Genomic DNA, 18,317 nt, shown 5'->3' on the forward strand with positions numbered 1-18,317 from the left:
GGGAGAGTGCAGCTCTACACTATTTTGTCGCAGTTGGAACGCAACACGGCTCTGGACATGCTTTCGCAGACCCAGAGCAGGGCCACTTTTACCAATATACAGAGCTCATATTCTTGGACCTAATCCTCAGGAGATCCATAAAGAGAGAGAAATAAAAGAGAGAGAAATTATCATAGCTCTCAGAGGAGTTAGATACGGGAAGTCGTGAGCAAGTCTGCGATCTTTTCTGCGTGAATGATTGATTTCTGCCTGATAGGACAAACTTGTTGAACCTCATGTAATTCTGTCGCCCAACAATCCGGCTTTTGCCCAAAATCTATGTAATGTATTCACAAGCGCTCTGGAGCCGTGCAAGTTTACTGCAGTGGGTGACATGAGATTTAATACAGATCTGGCTCTGATTCAAATCAATATCTGCTGCTCCAAAACTAGCATACACCAACAGTAACACATTATGCTGAAAACTCCTTCGAAAGCTGATGGAACGCTAGATTCAAGACACTCAATTTAGAAGCAGTGAACGAATGGTGCTCGCATTGGTCTGCAATTCATTTGGGGCCCTTCTCCTCACCATTAGACCGGGGTTTAAAGCAAACGCATCAACAACAACAAAAAACGCTCCGTATTTGTTTTTGTCCAGTTTGAGAACCTTCGTTACCCGCCCGAAAATCAATCCAGACATGCAGTGTCGAAAAGGCAACTGAATTAATAACAAAGCGGAGTTTGATTGAGTCTGCCGACTGCTGAAGGACATCGACAGTCAGCCAACGGACCAATCGTGTCTGATTGCCGCCATTGGAAAATAAAAAATACCCCTGCACCCGTGCAGGAGCCATTATACTGATATTGATCTTCTTGATACTGTAAAATGCTAAATCTCCACTCAACCCAATCTAGACCAATCAGGATTGATGTATTCATAATGGATTACTTTAAACACGATGACAGGAACACTGGCTGTATACACACATATTATTTGATCTAGCATTAAAATTTGTGTAGGGACTCAAGAAGCAGCAGCTTTACTGAGGTAAAAAACTAACAACCACAAACAAAAGAACCACGAATAACACATACATTTTAAGGAAAGGAAAGTTAAAAAAAACAGAACAAAACTAAGGGACAAACACGACACTAACACCACTATACAAAAGGACTAACTAAAAGAAGAAGCCAACTAAGGTCTCAATTAGGTAAACAGTGGGTGGGTAAACAGAAGAAGTAGAGAAACAAATTGACAAAAAAAACACAGGAAAGAATGCAGAAAGAAAAGAAAATGCCCAAAGGAATTCTGTTCAGGCATGCAAGCGTAGTTACATTCTCCCATCATGCATCAGGCCCTGTCATTTCCAAGTGCTGGGTTTCCATGAGAAACACGTGCAAGAAAGCTTTCAGAGCAGAAGCAATACCAAAGGATGCAAACGAGAAAAGGCCCCACAATGCAAACTTAAAAGTAAGGAAACAAAACCCGAACTAAGCGGGTTTCTTTGAATCATTTCTTCTTTTGACTAAAGAATAAAGAAAATTGCCCTTCATAAGTATTTAGCATTTTTGATACAAATTGTTTAGGATTTCATCAAATTAGTAATGAATCGAGCTTTGTAATAGATAAATATAGTGTTCAACATGTTTTTTTATGTGGGTAAAAAAAGTAAAAAAGAAAAAACACACCAACCTTCTCGAAGCTCTGAGGGATGTAAAGGGGTTGATGCAGAACACAATGACATGAGGAGAAGAGAAAAATAGGGGAAACACAGAGAGAGTAAAAAAAGCCACCTCAAGGCGTTTAGCTGCAGCTACATTTCTAGTTTTAGGTTTTCCCTCGGCTCTCTGTCTCTGCTATCAGTGACATCCGTCTTTAAGAAACTTGCCTGGCCCCTTAAATAAGCTTTAACCCAAAACAATCAGATTCACCCCAGTGGCCGCGCTGTCGTCTGTTAGGAAAAATGGGCCGCCACTGGAGTAAAATCAAGCGTATCATCATTATCAAAATTCACAAGCTCCTTAGCCACCTAGAAGAGCTCCCATGGTGGCCGAATTTGCTTTCATTAGAGAACGAAACAAAATAAAGAGAAAATAAAAAAACAACCCAAAGTAAAAAAGAAAATAACCAATAGAAGGACACAGTTTGAGCTCAAATTAGCAGCTGCAGTATTAAGACATTTACTTCAACCAGGTGGTTATGAGCAAGCCAAAAAGTGACATTTTGACAATGGCTTGATTTTTGGATGGTCTGTGGCTACAGTCTTATAATCAAGTACTGTATACTACTGCAGGGTAATGTCCATTTGAGGTTTGATCCCTACTGGAGCTGCTAATTTTAAGTGCAATTTGATTTGTGAACAAAACATACTAGTCAACATCAAATTTTAGAATTGAATGACAAATTAAAACCAAAAAGAGACAATCGACACAATCTAGTCATAACTTGTGCCACTGGATACAGATCATATGTAGACACCACCCTGGGGATTGCACTAGTTACTGGAACTAAACTTGGTCTAAACTTGGTCTGAGGACATGATATATATTTTGACTACAGAACTTTTTGCATTCAGATTCTAAGATTACAAAATGCTGCCAATTGTTTTCTGTTTCTTACGTCGATGGGGCTCTTCGCTTAGATTGCCTTTTACTCTGTCACACAGGACATAAGCGTGGAGGTCAACTGCTTGACTCGGAGTGCCACAGCATCACATACTCTATATGTGAACGGGAACTGGAGGTGGAGCTCTACTAGAGGAACGGCATTATTGCACTAGGATTTTTAACTCCCTGGTAAGCAGCTCCTTCCGAGGGCATGATAATGACGGCAATAATGAAAAGGCAGCTCCCTGACCCATTTTATCATGTAAATTATTTAGTGGGAACAAAGTTATTTGGTACACAGCGGGTACAAACTGAGCAGATATGTGAGGCATTTAAAAAAAAAATATGCACAAACTAAATAATACATGCCTAAAAATGCATCTGCCTCAATTTATTAAAGCTGCCTCACAAGGGATTCATTATCGTTTAGCATTAGTGGTAGGGAGTCACTTTTGTCTTCATCGCCTGCTTTGTAAGAAAATGAAACGCTTACTCAGATGGATTGTTCTTCATATTTTCACAATTTCAGAATATAGCAGCTAAATGACATATTTTAAGACAAAGCCCCAAAATAGTAATGTCGTAATACTAGCAATGGATGTTTCTACTTTAGTGGTGCTGTAGGCATTGCCTTAGTTTATTGTACAGCTGTTCAAACCTTTTTTCCCAATCTGAAAGGAAGAATGGGGTTAAAAATGTTGATTGGTTTGCAGTAGGCTTTGCCACCCAATCAAAATCAGACTTACCGTCATATTCCTGTGACTTAAAATCGATTCAGAAACATTCCTTGGACACTCACTTTAAGACCATTAACTTAGAGAATGACATGGGCGTTTTACAGTAAACCGATTTAAAAGCCTACTACAACTATCGCCCACTTACTTGAATAATTACTGACCACATACGTTGTCATCATAAAAGCCTAAATTTGGCATATCTGCCTCTTTAGGGTATTTGTGGCTTTCAGAAAGGGAGCATATCAAGATTAAAAGACACCAATTTGAATTGAGCACTATAACAGGGAGGGTTAGTTGGTGGGATACAGTTCAACACTCTTCACTGCAAGATAAATGAGCATTTATGAGGAACAATACTAGTATCAATGCCACAAGGATTATGTAAATAAATCAGATTTTTCCTTGCAAATACTCTATGATACACAATAGTGCCCCATTCAAAGTTAAGAAATTGTATTGTCCCCCTTGGTCACGATTTCTTAAAATGTGACTTCCTAGTGCACTTAGACTGAGCTGCCTTCTGGCAGCCATTTCCGTCAAAGTAGTAGAAGGTGTTCTGGCCTCCGGCACCTTGTTGCACCCTACCTCGCACATATAGGTTAGCAGGGGATGAGTAGCGCACGCCTTCCACGTTAGACGCCACGCACTCGTACTTCCCCTGGTCCGTCTCCTCGCTGTTTTCAATCTGCAGGGCACCTGGGAAAGACATACACCCGACAAAGACAAAGAGAGAGAAAGAGAGAGAGAAGAAGAGGGAGGAGGAGAAAATGATTAGTAAATCCATAATGGCAGGAGATTCAGAAACCTTCTTAATGGAAAGTATCCCTCGTAAATTTCTCAAGCCCGTTTGGTTGGAAATGGTTCTCTCCCTTAACACTAATGCATACTGCCTTCCACTAGCCTCACTAACCCACAAAAAAATGAAATAATTAAATTGGTGAACTGAATAAGTCAAACTAAATTTGCTGTTAAATGTGTACGAAAAAGATCCTTGTACATGTTTTTCTCCTCAAACACCCATGAGTGCCAGTGGTGCCAGTGGCGTGATAGACAAGACGTAGACGCTGAGAGGTTGCGATTGAATGGGGATGGACAGATCACCCTTCACATAGCACTCACTGAGGGAGTGTGTGTGTGTATGTGTGGGGGGGAGGGGGGGGGGGGCATGGGCAGATCTCCAGACATACAATTCATCAGTTCATGTCCAAAATGAGCAACTCTGAAGCACTCTAATTAGTGCAGCATATCCATCCCCACTGCAGCACCACAGAGTGAATAATTGCTAATAGTGAGATATTAATTGTGTATGTCCGCATCAGTGGCTACAGGGACACCTTCTTCAACCTTAGAACTTGCCAGGTAGAGCTGACAAACAAACCCCAGGTTCACGTTCAAGTCTCCATGTGCAAGTCTCAATATGGGTTACAGACGAGTAAGACCAGCACTAGCTAACAAAGTAAACAGTGTGGAGAATGAAGTAGATCGAAGACAGGAGGTGAAACAATGGGTGTCAGATCATTCCTCGTTAACGCTCGATGACGGCTGCTCCTGATGATATCATTAGGACTTCGGTCTGGCTCGGCCTGCTGACAGATTGCCGCCCCTGCCTCCCTGACAAACAGCACTGGCGCTCGTTAGCGTTTAGCTAAGGCGCGTCAATATGCCACTGTGCCTGTGCTCCTTTGTCAGATACACTACCACTTCAAAAAAGAAGTAATTCAGATATACCACTGCAGAAAGCTAACATGTTAAGATCCCCCTAACACTGGGGTCTAAATAGGTCCCTATAATTAAGCAATAATGCCCGAGGATGTGTGGTACATGGCCAATATACCACGGGCCAAGGGCTGTTCTTACGCACGACGCAACGCGGAGTGCCCGGATACAGCCCTTGGTCGTGGTATATTGACCATATACCACAAACCCCCGAGGTGCCTTATTGCTATTATAAACTAGCTACCAAAGTAATTCGAGCAGTAAAAATATATGTTTTGTCATACCCATGTCAGCCAATCAGTATTCAGGGCTCGAAACACCCAGTTTATAACAAACCATATACAGTGCATTCGGAAAGTATTCAGACCCCTTCACCTTTTCCTCATTTGTTACATTACAGCCTTATTCTAAAATGGATTGAATACTTTTTCCCCCTCATCGATTTACACACAATACCCCATAATGACAAAGCGAAATCAGGTTTTTAATATCATAAAAAACAGAAATACCTTATTAACATCACTATTCAGGCCCTTTGATATGAGGCTCAAATTTGAGCTCAGGTGCATCCTGTATCCATTGATCATCCTTGAGATGTTTCTACAACTTGGAGTCAACATGTGGTAAATTCAATTGATTGGACATGATTTGGAAAGGCACACGCCTGTCTATATAAGGTCCCAGAGTTGACAGTGCACGTCAGAGCAAAAAATAAGCCATGAGGTCTATTGACCCCTTCTGGGTGAAGGGTACCAAAAAATGTCTGCAGCAGTGAAGGTCCCCATGAACAGAGTGGAAGAAGTTTGAAACCACCAAGTATCTTACTAGAGCTAGCTGCCCGGCCAAATTGAGAAATCGGGGGAGAAGGGCCTTGGTCAGGGAGGTGACCATAAACCCGATGGTCACACTGACAGAGCTCTAGAGTTCCTCTGTGGAGATGAGAGACCCTTCCAGAAGGCCAACCACCTCTGCAGCACTCCACCAATCAGGCCTTTATGGTAGAGTGGCCAGACGGAAGCAACTCCTCGGTAAAAGGGACATGACAGCCCTTTTGGCGTTTGCCAAAAGGCACCTAAAGGACTCTCAGACCATGAGAAACAAGATCTGATCTGATCTGACTCTTTGGCCTGAATGCCAAGCATCACGTCTGAAGGAAACCTGGCACCATCCCTATGGTGAAGCATGGTGGTGGCAGCATCATGCTGTGGGGATCTTTTTCAGTGGCAGGGACTGGGAAACTAGTCAGGAATGAGGGAAAGATGAGCAGAGCAAAGTACAGAGAGGTCCTTGATGAAAACCTGCTCCAGAGTTCTCAGGACCTCAGACTGGGGCAAATGTTCACCTTCCAACAGGACAACGACCCTAAGCACACCAACAAGACAACACAGGAGTGGCTTAGGGACAAGTCTCTGAATGTCCTTGAATGGCCCAGCCAGAGCCCGGACTTGAACCCGATCTAACATCTCTGGAGAGACCGAAAAATAGCTGTGCAGCGACGCTCCCCATCCAACCTGATAGAGCTTGAGAGGAAAGCAGAAAAGAATGGGGAAAACTCCCCAAATACAGATGTGCCAAGATTGTAGCGTCATACCCAAGAAGACTCAAGACTGTAATCGCTGCCAAAGGTGCTTTAACAAAGTACTGAGTAAAGGGTCTGAATATTTATGTAAATGTGATATCATAATTTTCAAAAATGTATAAATTAGCAAAAAGTTCTAAACTGTTTTTGCTTTGTCATTATGAGGTATTGTGTGTAGATTGATGACGAATGAATCAATTTTAGAATAAGGTTGTAACGTAACAAAATGTGGAAAAAGTCAAGGGGTCTGAATACTTTCCAAATGCACTGTGTTATGTTACTATCTTTACTCTGACTGCCTGTCTCAATTTACATGTACAGTATGATCTCTAGCTAAGAGCTTGTGCAAAATAGAGAGACATAGACTCTGAAACTCGACCCATTTAGTATTCTCTTATTTTCTCTCTTTTTTTCTTATTTTCTCTCTTTCAGATCATCCCGTCCCCAATGGGGAGTCCTATCTGGCATGGTGAACACATACGGCAAACTGAAACCGTCTACCTGCAAGAACGCAGGTGGTGTTTTTGCTGTGTGTGTGGGGGACCTGATTTGGATCTGTTTGATGTGCGGTTGGCACAGCGAATGCCAGAGTCACGGCAGGTGGGCTGGAGCGTGTTCAGAGAGGCCTCCTCAGTTGGACGGCAGGGAGGCCAGTGAATAAGAACCATGTGAAGTCTGACTCTGGGCAGAGACAGTTCCAGAAATTCCTGTTGGCCGAGCTGAATTCTGAAATCTTTAAGCTGATTGAAGGCCCGGCGACAGACATTTTAACGCCTCCATAAAGTGCTGAGGATAAATAAACAAAAAAGCCTGGGTGTTTACGAAGAGAGCAAGCCCTTCTCTCCCTTCCTGTGACCATAGATCTTCGGTTGGCCCCCCTTGCCATGGGCATGCCTTAACACCATGACACAGGCTATTATTTACCTGTTTCTATATTTATTGGAGTTCCTGAACCAAAAACGAATAGAACGAATAGAACTAAACACAGTTTCTAACCAATACTTACAGATGCCAACTGAAACATTTATTCTGAACCTTTTCCTAGCAGACGCAAACAATCAATTACACTCATGTCGGGCGCCTAGGTTTCCGTCCAATTGGCGACAGATTTTCAAGCAAACATTCTCCCATCACATAAAACCAAGATGCACATTTTCGCACCAGAGATGTGTTCCATCAAATTGACTTGTGCGCGATGACGTAGTGCACATAAAAATAACTCCTGCAGTTAAATTGCAATGTACCCGAACAAGAAAAATGTACCGAACAAGAAAAATGTACCGAACAAGAAATCCCATCGCATTTTCAACTCTAACGATGGTTTTGTCACAAAAATGTTGCGTTATATAGCGAATGTGCCCACTCTGGTATTGCCAAGTGCGCTCTAGCTAACAGCTTGCATATACAGTGCAGGTATAGCCTACATCAGGGTTCCCCAAATGGAGGCACGTGGGCCGAATCTAGTTGATGATCCCTGGGCTACATGAAGAGATTATTATGGGAGTCATAGTGGGAGGATTACAAAACATGTCATTGCATAACTCCAAATGTATATAAACATTTATGCACGAAAGCGCTTACGATGCCATTTCTCCCATAATTAACTTTACAGACACAAAAAGATCCCACCTTGTGTAGCATATTTGATTTTGAGGACATTTGGAAAGTTTACCGACAGATTTGCACTTTCCATCAGTTCTGTCGTGTTTTCTCCAACATGTCGTTTACTTGCATAAAAAGTTGGATGGAAACCTGATTATTGATTGTTTGTGTAAAACCGCACTGATTCAAAGTGAGAGAATCTCAAGATGACTACATAAACAGCCGAGCCAAATGAATTATACACTAATTAAAACCAACGAGAGGCTCCTGTGGATTGAGCTTTTCAATCAAGGAGCGACTTTGAGTGAGTGTTTGTGTGTTATCTGTGCGTCGCTCTTTTAGGTAACTCCTTTCTAAGAGCCATCAGCTGGTTCTAGGGTACCCACTGAGTTCATTGCATAATTGCAGCCATTCTTTCAAAGCACATCTCAGGAGTACAGAGAGTTCTTAAGCTGGGAAGAGCAGGCAAAAAAATCACCATTTTATTCTATTTCAAGTCACTTTCTCCCTCGATCTGTCAGTCTCTTTATCGTCAAATCGCTTCCTGGAACAGAGCTGGCAATGTAATTAATGGTTTCCGGTAGCATTGGTGCTACAGATTTCATATCCTTTATTTAGTATCCCTTTCTGTTGTGTATGTCTGCTCGAATTGTGTCTGCCTGTGTCATAGAACGTAATTCTTGTATACAATGGCAATAATTTCTGTTCAAACTCATTTGCATTAATTAATTCACTGTGCTCAAGACTCTCTCTCTCTCTCTCTCTCTCTCTCTCTATGCCTCCCCCATTCATCTAATACATAGCTAATTCTGTATTTTTGACCAAGCAGTCCCTGGCCAACTGAGGGTACCGTCTTTAAAGACAACAGGCCCTAAAGCTCTTTTAACATGCTGGAATCCAAAACAAAATGTCTTTGATGTTCCTTCTCTTGAAACCACCCCACCGCCTCCTCGGAATCCTCTCCACCAACTCACCCCCCTCTCTCCATTCCCCTTCTCTTTCAATTTTTTGTATGACTATTTTCCATGTATTTTGCATAATTCCACTCCTAGTTCCCTGGCAGCACCCAGACAGCCTGTAGCTTTCCAGAACGTGCACGGCCATTGGCGTTGCTTGTCATTTTGTTTGTGTCTTAAAAAAAACAGCACGAAAATAACACCGAAAGAATTATCTTGCGCCAGCAAGTGGCCATGTGCACAAAGCTCCACACGGCCACACAATGGGGGCTTACAGATAGAGACCCGCCGTATGTCTTTAAGATAAACAGCAATTTACAGCAACACTAGCACAATGGCCCTCGAAACACGTCAATAAAGTTCTCTCATTCGGCACGCCACGAACCCTCTCCAGCTGTGAAGTCTTATCACAAGCACAATAATAACGACAACAATAAAGACTTCCGGGCGCACGTCTATTTTGTTTTATCTCGTTAGGGAAAAGGACGTGCTTGCCATACCACACATCTAATGGGCATGTTTATGGCTGATTAGTCAGTGAATAGTGAATAGTCCATCACAGCTGGACTAGTTATCATTGAGCTAGCTAGTTCTCAACGAGCCACCTAGTCAAAACTAGAGGCAATAAGATATCTACAACTATGGTGATATCGATACTACTACATCGCCCTTGGGGCTAGAGAGAAAAGAGGGAGGCTCCTATTCCCAAATAACCACAAATAGCCAGGCTCATCCACAAGGACGTCCTTTCAAGACAGGTCTATCTCAACTCCCCTCTCTCAACTCCCAACAGACAACCACCTCACCCCCACCATATCATCATCACCAGAGAAGATGTTGTCAATGGGGGTCTTAGGCAGCCATGACAGCTCTAGCTCCCCTGGTTAACAGCAGATGTAGGCTGATCTGATGCAGTGTCGAGGAAGGCAGGTGTGATAATGAGAGGCCTGCCAAGGCGTGCGCCACACAAATACACGCCAGGCTATTAGGAGTGGGTGGCGATGACGAAGGAGAGAGAGCTGGGGGAAGAGAAAGAGAGGGAGGGTAAGGTAGGGGAGGGGTCTGGCACAGACAGATGATTAATTCCAGAAAGTGCCCGCGGCCACAGGCTGCCCACCCCATTGCCTCCGTGCGCAGGCTTGGCCATGTGTACCCACCCAGTCCCATTTGTGTAATTCAATTAGTGCGGGCTGGCAGGCCCTGATTGATTTGTTTAGGAGATCAACAAGATGGCTGGCTGTGGTTTAACACCCACTGCAGAACTTGTCCAGGCCTGAGGGTGGCGCAGGAGAGAGAATCTGTATTTTTCATCTCTCCTTGCATGCGTTCTCATTTTTTTTCTTCTCCAATTCTTCTCATCTCCCTTCTCACTCTCCACTGGTACTCTCCACCTCTTCTTTTTTCTCTTTTCAACTCCCTTCTCTCTCATCTGCTTTTCTCGCATAATCCTCTCTGCATTTGTTTAAAGCCACACCTTTGAACACAACAATCAATTCACACCATTGGGAAAAAAACAGGTTCCCAACTGTGTTTAAGAACAGTGACAACGGTGCTTTCCCAAATCAAAGGGTGCTGGAGAGAGAGAGAGAGACAGAGCAGTCTGTTTGAGAAAACAGGAGCAGGGAAAGGTGACAGCTCTGTCCAAATCTGTTGTCCCCCCTCTCTCACTGTCACTGGGACCACTCTCAATCGCCACCCCAAGGTCATTAGATGTGAGGACCCCGAGACATGACTCCATTGTTTTCACCATCCATCTGCCGTTTTGTAACGCTCTCATCACACCTGTAATGAACTGCAGGTAGGGAGTCCACTGCTTTTCTTCAGGGCAGCCATGGCACTCTTGTATGACAACAGTGCTAACAGTAGTTTGGTCACAGTTTCGGGGCGCACACAGGGGTAAATAACAAGAAACAAGTGGCCGCTATGTATCACAGCATCTGTTGTGGCTTACAGGGACACCGGTGTCTGTGGAGCTAGCATCCAGAGATCCCAACTTCATACATCTCAAAACAGGTGGTACAGTCAATCCCCCTTCCCACCCTTGCCACTCCCTTTGGTTCTGCCTAGTTCCCACCATCCCTTTTGCTTTGATGCATCCACAAACCACCTGTGTCCCTATAAATCATCTGGGATAGGGGGACAGACACCCGCTCCCTCTATCCTTCTGCCATCGCCAACCCAGTTCAGGTCTCTGGGACTGGCTGCAGTGGAGCTTCCAGTAGAGCTCCGATGGTGAGGGAACTGTCCGTTGTGAAAAGTTCATAATTCACGCTCGCTTTTGTTCCCCACGCCTTTTTATGCCAGACATTATGGATATGGTTGTTCGCTGGTTTACGGGCAAGGCTCTGCTTGCAGGTTCAATGATTTCTCCTTCATGTACTGGGAATCGGGGTGTAGTTGGATTTTGTTTATTATCTATGGGCTCGCTCATGTATGGTAACAAAAAGATAGGTAAAGATCTTTAACTGATGAATACTAGTATCACTACTCAAACAAAAAGATGAACTTGTTGATCATAATAACACCCATCCCTGCCTGCCACTATTGGCCCAATCCCCCCCAAAAATGAGGTGAAATACTGACAGAGAAATTAGATGTTTACCTACCTGCTTACCCCTGTAAAGGAAGCCATTTTATTTCAAACACAGTTAAGATCACTTTAAAACAATAGAGTACAAAGATCAACCTTTGGGAGGCAGTGTGTCAAGTGTGGCCCAGCTGGATGATCAAGAATGGCAGAGGGTATAGGAATAATCCAATGTGGACTTTGACCTTCCATATCAGTCACCGCAGCCATGGTAGCAATAATTTCCCACAATTTCCTGTGTTCCATTCAGCCGTCACATCCTCTCCCTTATAGCCTATCATTTGGTTTGGACAATGCATCTCGTATGCTGTTTAATGCAGTGGCCACAGCCATTTTAGAAATGCCCAGTGCCTATTCCCGTACTTCACTTCATGTTCCTAAGCCGCGCCGCGCCGCACTGCAGCAGGGGATGGAAATCAAACGTAATTTATGCGAGTTACTCCGACATTCTGGGAGCGTCTCCTGCCAGGACTCATAAGGAGGCGGCAGCGGGGCGGAACATTAACATACGTAATGTGGTCATCGCCCGGGCCGCCACTGCAACGGGAGAGGATATCAGGGCTGAGGGGTGGGGGTACAGTTTACCCAGCATTCATTAGCCTGGTAAGATCAACAAATACTTCCCAAAAACCCACCCCGCCATCTCCAAACGTTTGAAATCTCAGAGGCAAAAGCAAACAAACCACCCCTAATAACCCCCCCAACTCCAACACCAGATTGAAATTGCATCGGTAGTTCTCACATTGAAGGGGTTAACAAACACAGAACACACACAGACACACATTAAATACGCTAAGGATGGAATGAAACACAAAAAGGGAAAAACACAGACACACACACACATAGACAAAGACACAAAGGACAAAATATGAATGTTAGCTGGACATATAAAAAGGCTTGATTTCTTTGGAGAAGGAGCTCACTCAGTTTAGTCACTTCATTTGAATAGGGGTGGTTAAGTCTGGTTAGATTAGAGGTTAAGGTTCAGTTTTGTTGTTAGTTAAAGTCTTACCTCGGATGGGGGTACCCTCTGGAAGAAGAGATACAAAACGAAGAAGACAACAGTTTAGTTCAAGATTAACATTAGTAGGAGCCAGGAGTTATTTGTTTGGTGAATCGACCAGTTCCTTGCTAATTGGCCGTAATTATCTTTGTGTTTAAGAGTATCTTGACAAGGGAAATTTCAAATTCATTGGGACTGGAAAGACCTCCCACTGCTGGTCTCACAAAGGAACAGGGAGTTTAGTATGGCGGGCACACTCTCGTCCCTTATCTCCTCCTCTCCCTCTCTTCTCCTCAGCCATATTAAGGGGGGAACACAATGCAGTGCCTGGGTTCAGAGAGAAGCTTGGGGTCTTGGCGTGTGTGTTTTATCATTGCCACTATTCCCACTGATAAGGCAAGTCGAAATAGGATTGGCCTTAAGTCGACATGCCTGCTAAGATCACGTAAAGCCTTTTCCCAGCTAAATGACCTTGGGGTGGGAAGCCAAACAGTTGACAGCTCTGTTACTCCTACCAGACTACCCACACTCTGTAGAAGAGAGGCTGGGCAGAGGATAGGAACTGTAATGAGCATTGGGTTTGGCACCTAATTGGGAGGGTAGCGTGGCTCTCCTGGGGTTCTGAGCTGCTACCTAACGTACTGTAGGTCCCCCTGGAACAGAGACGTGAGTGGGAAAAGAGAGCCAACCTAACTCCAGTCTTTCTTTCTTACTCTCATACTATTCTTTTTAGTCTCTGCCGTTGTCCCTTTTTACTCGTGCAATCTCTTTTTTTCCTTGCTCTTTTTCCTCTCACACTTTCGCCTTCCCTTTCTCTTCAATGCTCTTCCCCTCTTTTTCGTGCCACTCTTGCTCCCTCTTTCTCCTGTATTTCTATCTCCCTCCCTCTCTGGATGAGTCAAAACAGCAGACTGACAGTGTTCTGCCCTGGGCTACCCCCTGAGAGTGCCACCAGGGCGGCGCCAGCCCAGCGGAGGTGCCCTATTTAGCGCCCAGGCCTGCGGCACACCGCGCAGGGGTCAAAGGTTAATGCAGCCTGTTGTGGCTGACACTACAGCCATGGCCTGTGTGCCAGTGTGACTACAGGGAGCTAGAATCACAGACACAAAAACTATCCTCTGTCTTTCATAGCTGGTCACTACAGAGAAGGCGAGACTATGCAGTAAGGAAGCCACCGCAATGTTGGAACCACAGACATGATTTATAATGGCTTCTGTTTCAGGGCTACTGTTCCTGCTCTGGGTACAGAGTGCTCCTTTGTTCTTCCAGCAGTGGGGAGGTTTGAGTGTTGAGCTTGGATGTTTTGCATGGTTTTCGATTCTCCGTGGATGTTCCAGTCCCAGAAATATATCACTTGCAGGTTCTTCGAAAATCTGGCAAAACATTTAATCCTTTTAAAATGCTCATATAAGAGATATCCAACAACACAGACAAGGGAGACAGGGTTTGGGTATGTTAAGTTGTTAGAGTTAGAGTTTAAGGGTAGCAGGAAGCTTGTGGATTTATTTGTTCTCCAGTGAAGTCAGAACTTTAGTTAGGAGTAAGACGTTACGAGTTCAGGTTTGGTTAGGTGAGGGTTAGGTTGGTTAAGGTTAGGTTTGGTTAGGTTAGGTTAAGGTTAATAAAGTATGTTTGTAAAGCAAGGATTGTCAACTGTGGATCCTGAGTCAAAAAAAGAGGGGATAGGAAGATTTAAAGCGATTTGGTCTGAAAGAAACATCAAAACCTACAATGTAATGATCATTTTCACAAAACATATCTGAAAGTAAAGAAAAGGGAGCAGAAAGGAAACAGGGAAATAAAAAAAGACTAACTATAGGATGTATCCTTCTCTCAGAGCCTAAGTGAAGGAATGACTTGTTAATCTCTGAAAATTAGGAAAAATCTAAAATGTTAGTGCTCAAGAGACTAACTATGCATTTACAATGCCAACGCATATGTAAATTAAAAACACCGAAGGGCTCTGGTTGAGCTTGACCTCTAAGGACGATGAAAATCAGTCTGTGTGCGTGGCACCAATCCAGATCCACCTGTATTATTACAGTAAATACACGCAAGTCATAAACTCTGATTTTAAGCTCCGGTGAACTGTGGCTGGATCGGCTTAAGGTGAGAATGACTTAAATGTACCTTAACGGCCAATGACCTTCTGTGCAATCGCCAGCAGTGGCATCATTGACTCTGCATAACGCCTCCAACCGTGTGTGTAAAATGCTACATGTGGAGCAAAAAAAAAAAGGATTGTGGTGGATGTGGCTAGGTGGAGTGGAAAAAGGTGTGGGGTGCAGTGGTCTGGTTGGCCAAGTGCCAGGGTTTGACCCCCCCCGGATGTCTGGATGACCTTTTCGTGTCCATGGAGACCCCTCTGGGCTCCTGGCACCCTGGATGTTACAACACCTGGTCGCCACCACATCTGTACATCTGTCTGACTGAATCATGCCAGTTCCTACTGTTCTATCCCTGCCCCTGGATGATGTTCTGTGATGTTTAGTGCATCTGTGCTTGCCCACCATTTGTGTCTATGATGTGTGTATATGCACATTAGTATTTCAGAATTTGTATGTGCGCGCGTGTGTGTGTGTGTAGAAAAAAGTCCACAGCAGGCTTGTAGCGCCGAACCGTCCAGTATCTTAGGGCCAAACCTGTCATATGCCAAACCATTGCTTCAAAGAGACTGAATAGAGACCTCATTCTTGAAGAATATGTACGCATCCCACGTTACTCTCGCTCCCTCTTTCCCTCCCTCGCTTCTCTCTGGCTAATCTGCCCGGCCTGACAAGGCCAGCGAGGGCCTGGGGTCAGGAGCCATGGGGACGGGAGAGAAATGTCAGGCCTCCTTCACACCTCCAGAGGAACTCACCTCGGGGATTCTGCATGCAAATATCACAGCTCTGCCAGCACAGCAGTCAGCACTGTCTCCAGAGGCTCAACACTACACGAGCTGCGTCCAAATGCAGCTCATGTTTTTTTATCTGGCTATAAAATCACCATCTTTGTACATGGTAAACACAGTGGCATGTGATACTGGGATGGTAGTGTGTGTTTGTGAGGGACGGGGGTAAGAGTAAGCTGCTGAACGCTCAGTACCCCCCACCCCCAACCCACATTGGGGGACCCATCAATCTCAGAATCGCCCCTGGGTCAAGTCTGCTTGCAGCTAAATCAAGTGGCTACAGCAACAGCCAACCAGCAACCAGATCACGCAAAGGCAAAAAAAAAAAGACAGCCCCTATTCAGGAAGTTTAACCACCATGGGAACTTTTCTAGCTTTCTTCCTCGGCTTTTAAAAATGCATGTCTCCAAGGGCACTGTCGGCAGTGTCGGGAGTGCTGTACACACACCTGGATACGTTCCCATATATCACTGACGAAGAGATGCCTGGCACCAAAACGAAAAGTTAATGAATGCCTCGGCTTTAAACAAACGGAGAGAGGCATGGCGTACTCGGTTGAGAAAAAAAGCACCAACCTCCGAACTTCACTGAACAAAGATGGAATCCGAAACGCATCTCTCACACCTCAAGAGAGAAACAATATTGAAGTATTTCTTCTACCTTGAGCGTTTGAAGCGTCTGCTCCGTTCCTTTTGAAACGGGGAATTAAAGATGAGAGTTCAGCTGCTTGACTGGAAATGATCGCAGCTGAGGGGGTTTGGGTGCGCAGGCCTTTGCTCAGCATAAATTCAGCTTGCTGGTGGACTGGGGTCTGCAGTAGCAACAGCAAGCCGTCTTCAACAGAGTCGGGCCCCAAAGCTATCATCGCTAGAACAGGCCTTTATACCAGACAACTAGGCATGAATTTGAAACGCCCTTTAATTTGCCCCAAAATATAATAGTTATATAAAACGCAGGCCTCTGATAAAATCAGTAGTGTAGAAATGTGGAAATAACCAACCCAAAAAAAGGTCTACGAAGCTTTAAAAGACAGTGGGGGAGTACTGGGCAGCAGCAACAGTATTTCTTGAGAAAATATTTGGCACAGAAGGGAAGGTCGAGCTGGCCACAGCGTGGGGGCTGGAAGGTTCCGCCACACAACGCTCCTGCAACGCCCCCAAAACCTGGAAATAACTCAAATTCACCCCGTCACCACTACACTTTCCAAGCCTTTTTAGACAGGTTCACTGAAGCCCTCGACTGTGTGCTTTCTCGTGTGTGTGTGTGTGTGTGTGTGTGTGTGTGTGTGTGTGTGTGTGTGTGTGTTGGTGGGACAAATGTAATATTACAATTTTTAGGTCATCTTAATATTTTTATACTCGTACACTCATCTCATTGTCCTACACCTCAATAATCGAGTCAAACTTCTACGCCAGAGCATTTGAAACTGCCTACATAGAACCATATGACAGAGGAGGTGGGAGTAGCTTGGCCAACATAGTATTGTTTTTAAGTAGAGGGTGAGAAGTGTGTGGGACACACAAACACACACCCAACCCAGGTTCCTGTCCTTGTTTCACCTTTCTACTCAAATCTGGGAGCCAAAGACGGTTCACATTAGTGGGACGGAATAGAGAAAATGTTTGTTTTTTTATGTTTAAAAAAAAAGGGAGGGTAGGAAAAGGACAGAGGGAAGAAGATGGGGAGGAAGAAGGTGGGGGAGAGGACGTGGGGCATGCATTTTAAAAGTAGTTAAAATGCCATCTGCTTCGGGGACAGTGGGGGACAGTGGGGGGGGGGGCTTAGACACTTACCAAAGGCTTCTGGAAATTATAAGGGGAACAGAAAAACAAACAGAAAGAAGGAAAAACAGAACAATTTATTTTACGGTTTGGTTTTACTCCGGGAGTAGTACCAGATAGAGTTCTGGAATGACACTGTTTAGGTGGGTTTTTTATAACCCGAGAAGGCAAATATTACACGACATTTTTCACACAAAATGTCATATTCACACAGGCGTTCAGGTAGTGAAGATGTTAGCATTGAGTAAATGTAGCACTTCTTTACTTGTGTGTAAAACTTCCGTACTTAAAATCTAAAATGTTAAAATTGTATTTAATTACACTTTATTTCATTCTTCTGGCTTTATTACTGTTACTTGACAAAATGTAATTTGCCAAATGCCTTATTCATTGTAAAATGCCAGGAGGTAAAACATCTGTGATGCATATCAGGGACAAAGTATTAACCAATGTATTTGTATGTGTTTATAAAATTGGAAGTACATTTTTACATTTTAGACACTTTAATCATCGAATAGAGTTCAACTTCAGGTTAGAGAATTAGTTATTTGGTTGAATTAGTTATTTTGCTGTCCCGTTTTGTTATTGTTATTGTTATTGTTTAGTGAGAACTGTTGTGGGTTAGCTGAAGGTCAAATGGAGGTTGTTGAAGTCTGCATGATGTGTGTTCGGAGTGACACGTCATCGTTTCAACAGACAGACAAGACACAACACACACAGAGATACAGCGAGGCAATCCGCTCTGGGTGAAAAAAGCAGACGTGCAGAGAAAAGTAAAGACATTGTGAAACAGAGAGACAAGTGAGAGACGCAAACATGGGGTAGAGGTGTACAATATCAGACAGCTCACGAGACGAAAATACTGTACCAACCC

At 44.0% G+C, this 18,317-nt stretch overlaps 1 protein-coding gene across 15 annotated transcripts in view; it reads right to left on the bottom strand.

Moving 5' to 3' along the window:
• Positions 1 to 18,317, bottom strand: part of LOC139408979 (receptor-type tyrosine-protein phosphatase S-like) — a 216,867-nt gene that overhangs the window by 94,941 nt on the left and 103,609 nt on the right. For 7 of the 15 annotated variants that reach the window (XM_071153536.1, XM_071153535.1, XM_071153534.1 and 4 more), the window contains exon 6: positions 3,912 to 4,022. In XM_071153536.1, coding sequence (XP_071009637.1) covers positions 3,912 to 4,022 — 111 coding nt within the window. Of the gene's footprint in view, positions 1 to 1,675; positions 1,688 to 3,911; positions 4,023 to 12,778; positions 12,797 to 18,317 lie in introns of all 15 variants that reach the window. The other 8 variants (XM_071153528.1, XM_071153541.1, XM_071153538.1 and 5 more) reach the window with 3 other exon arrangements.

Source organism: Oncorhynchus clarkii, chromosome 5 (assembly GCF_045791955.1).
Source record: "Oncorhynchus clarkii lewisi isolate Uvic-CL-2024 chromosome 5, UVic_Ocla_1.0, whole genome shotgun sequence".
Lineage (NCBI taxonomy): Eukaryota > Metazoa > Chordata > Actinopteri > Salmoniformes > Salmonidae > Oncorhynchus > Oncorhynchus clarkii.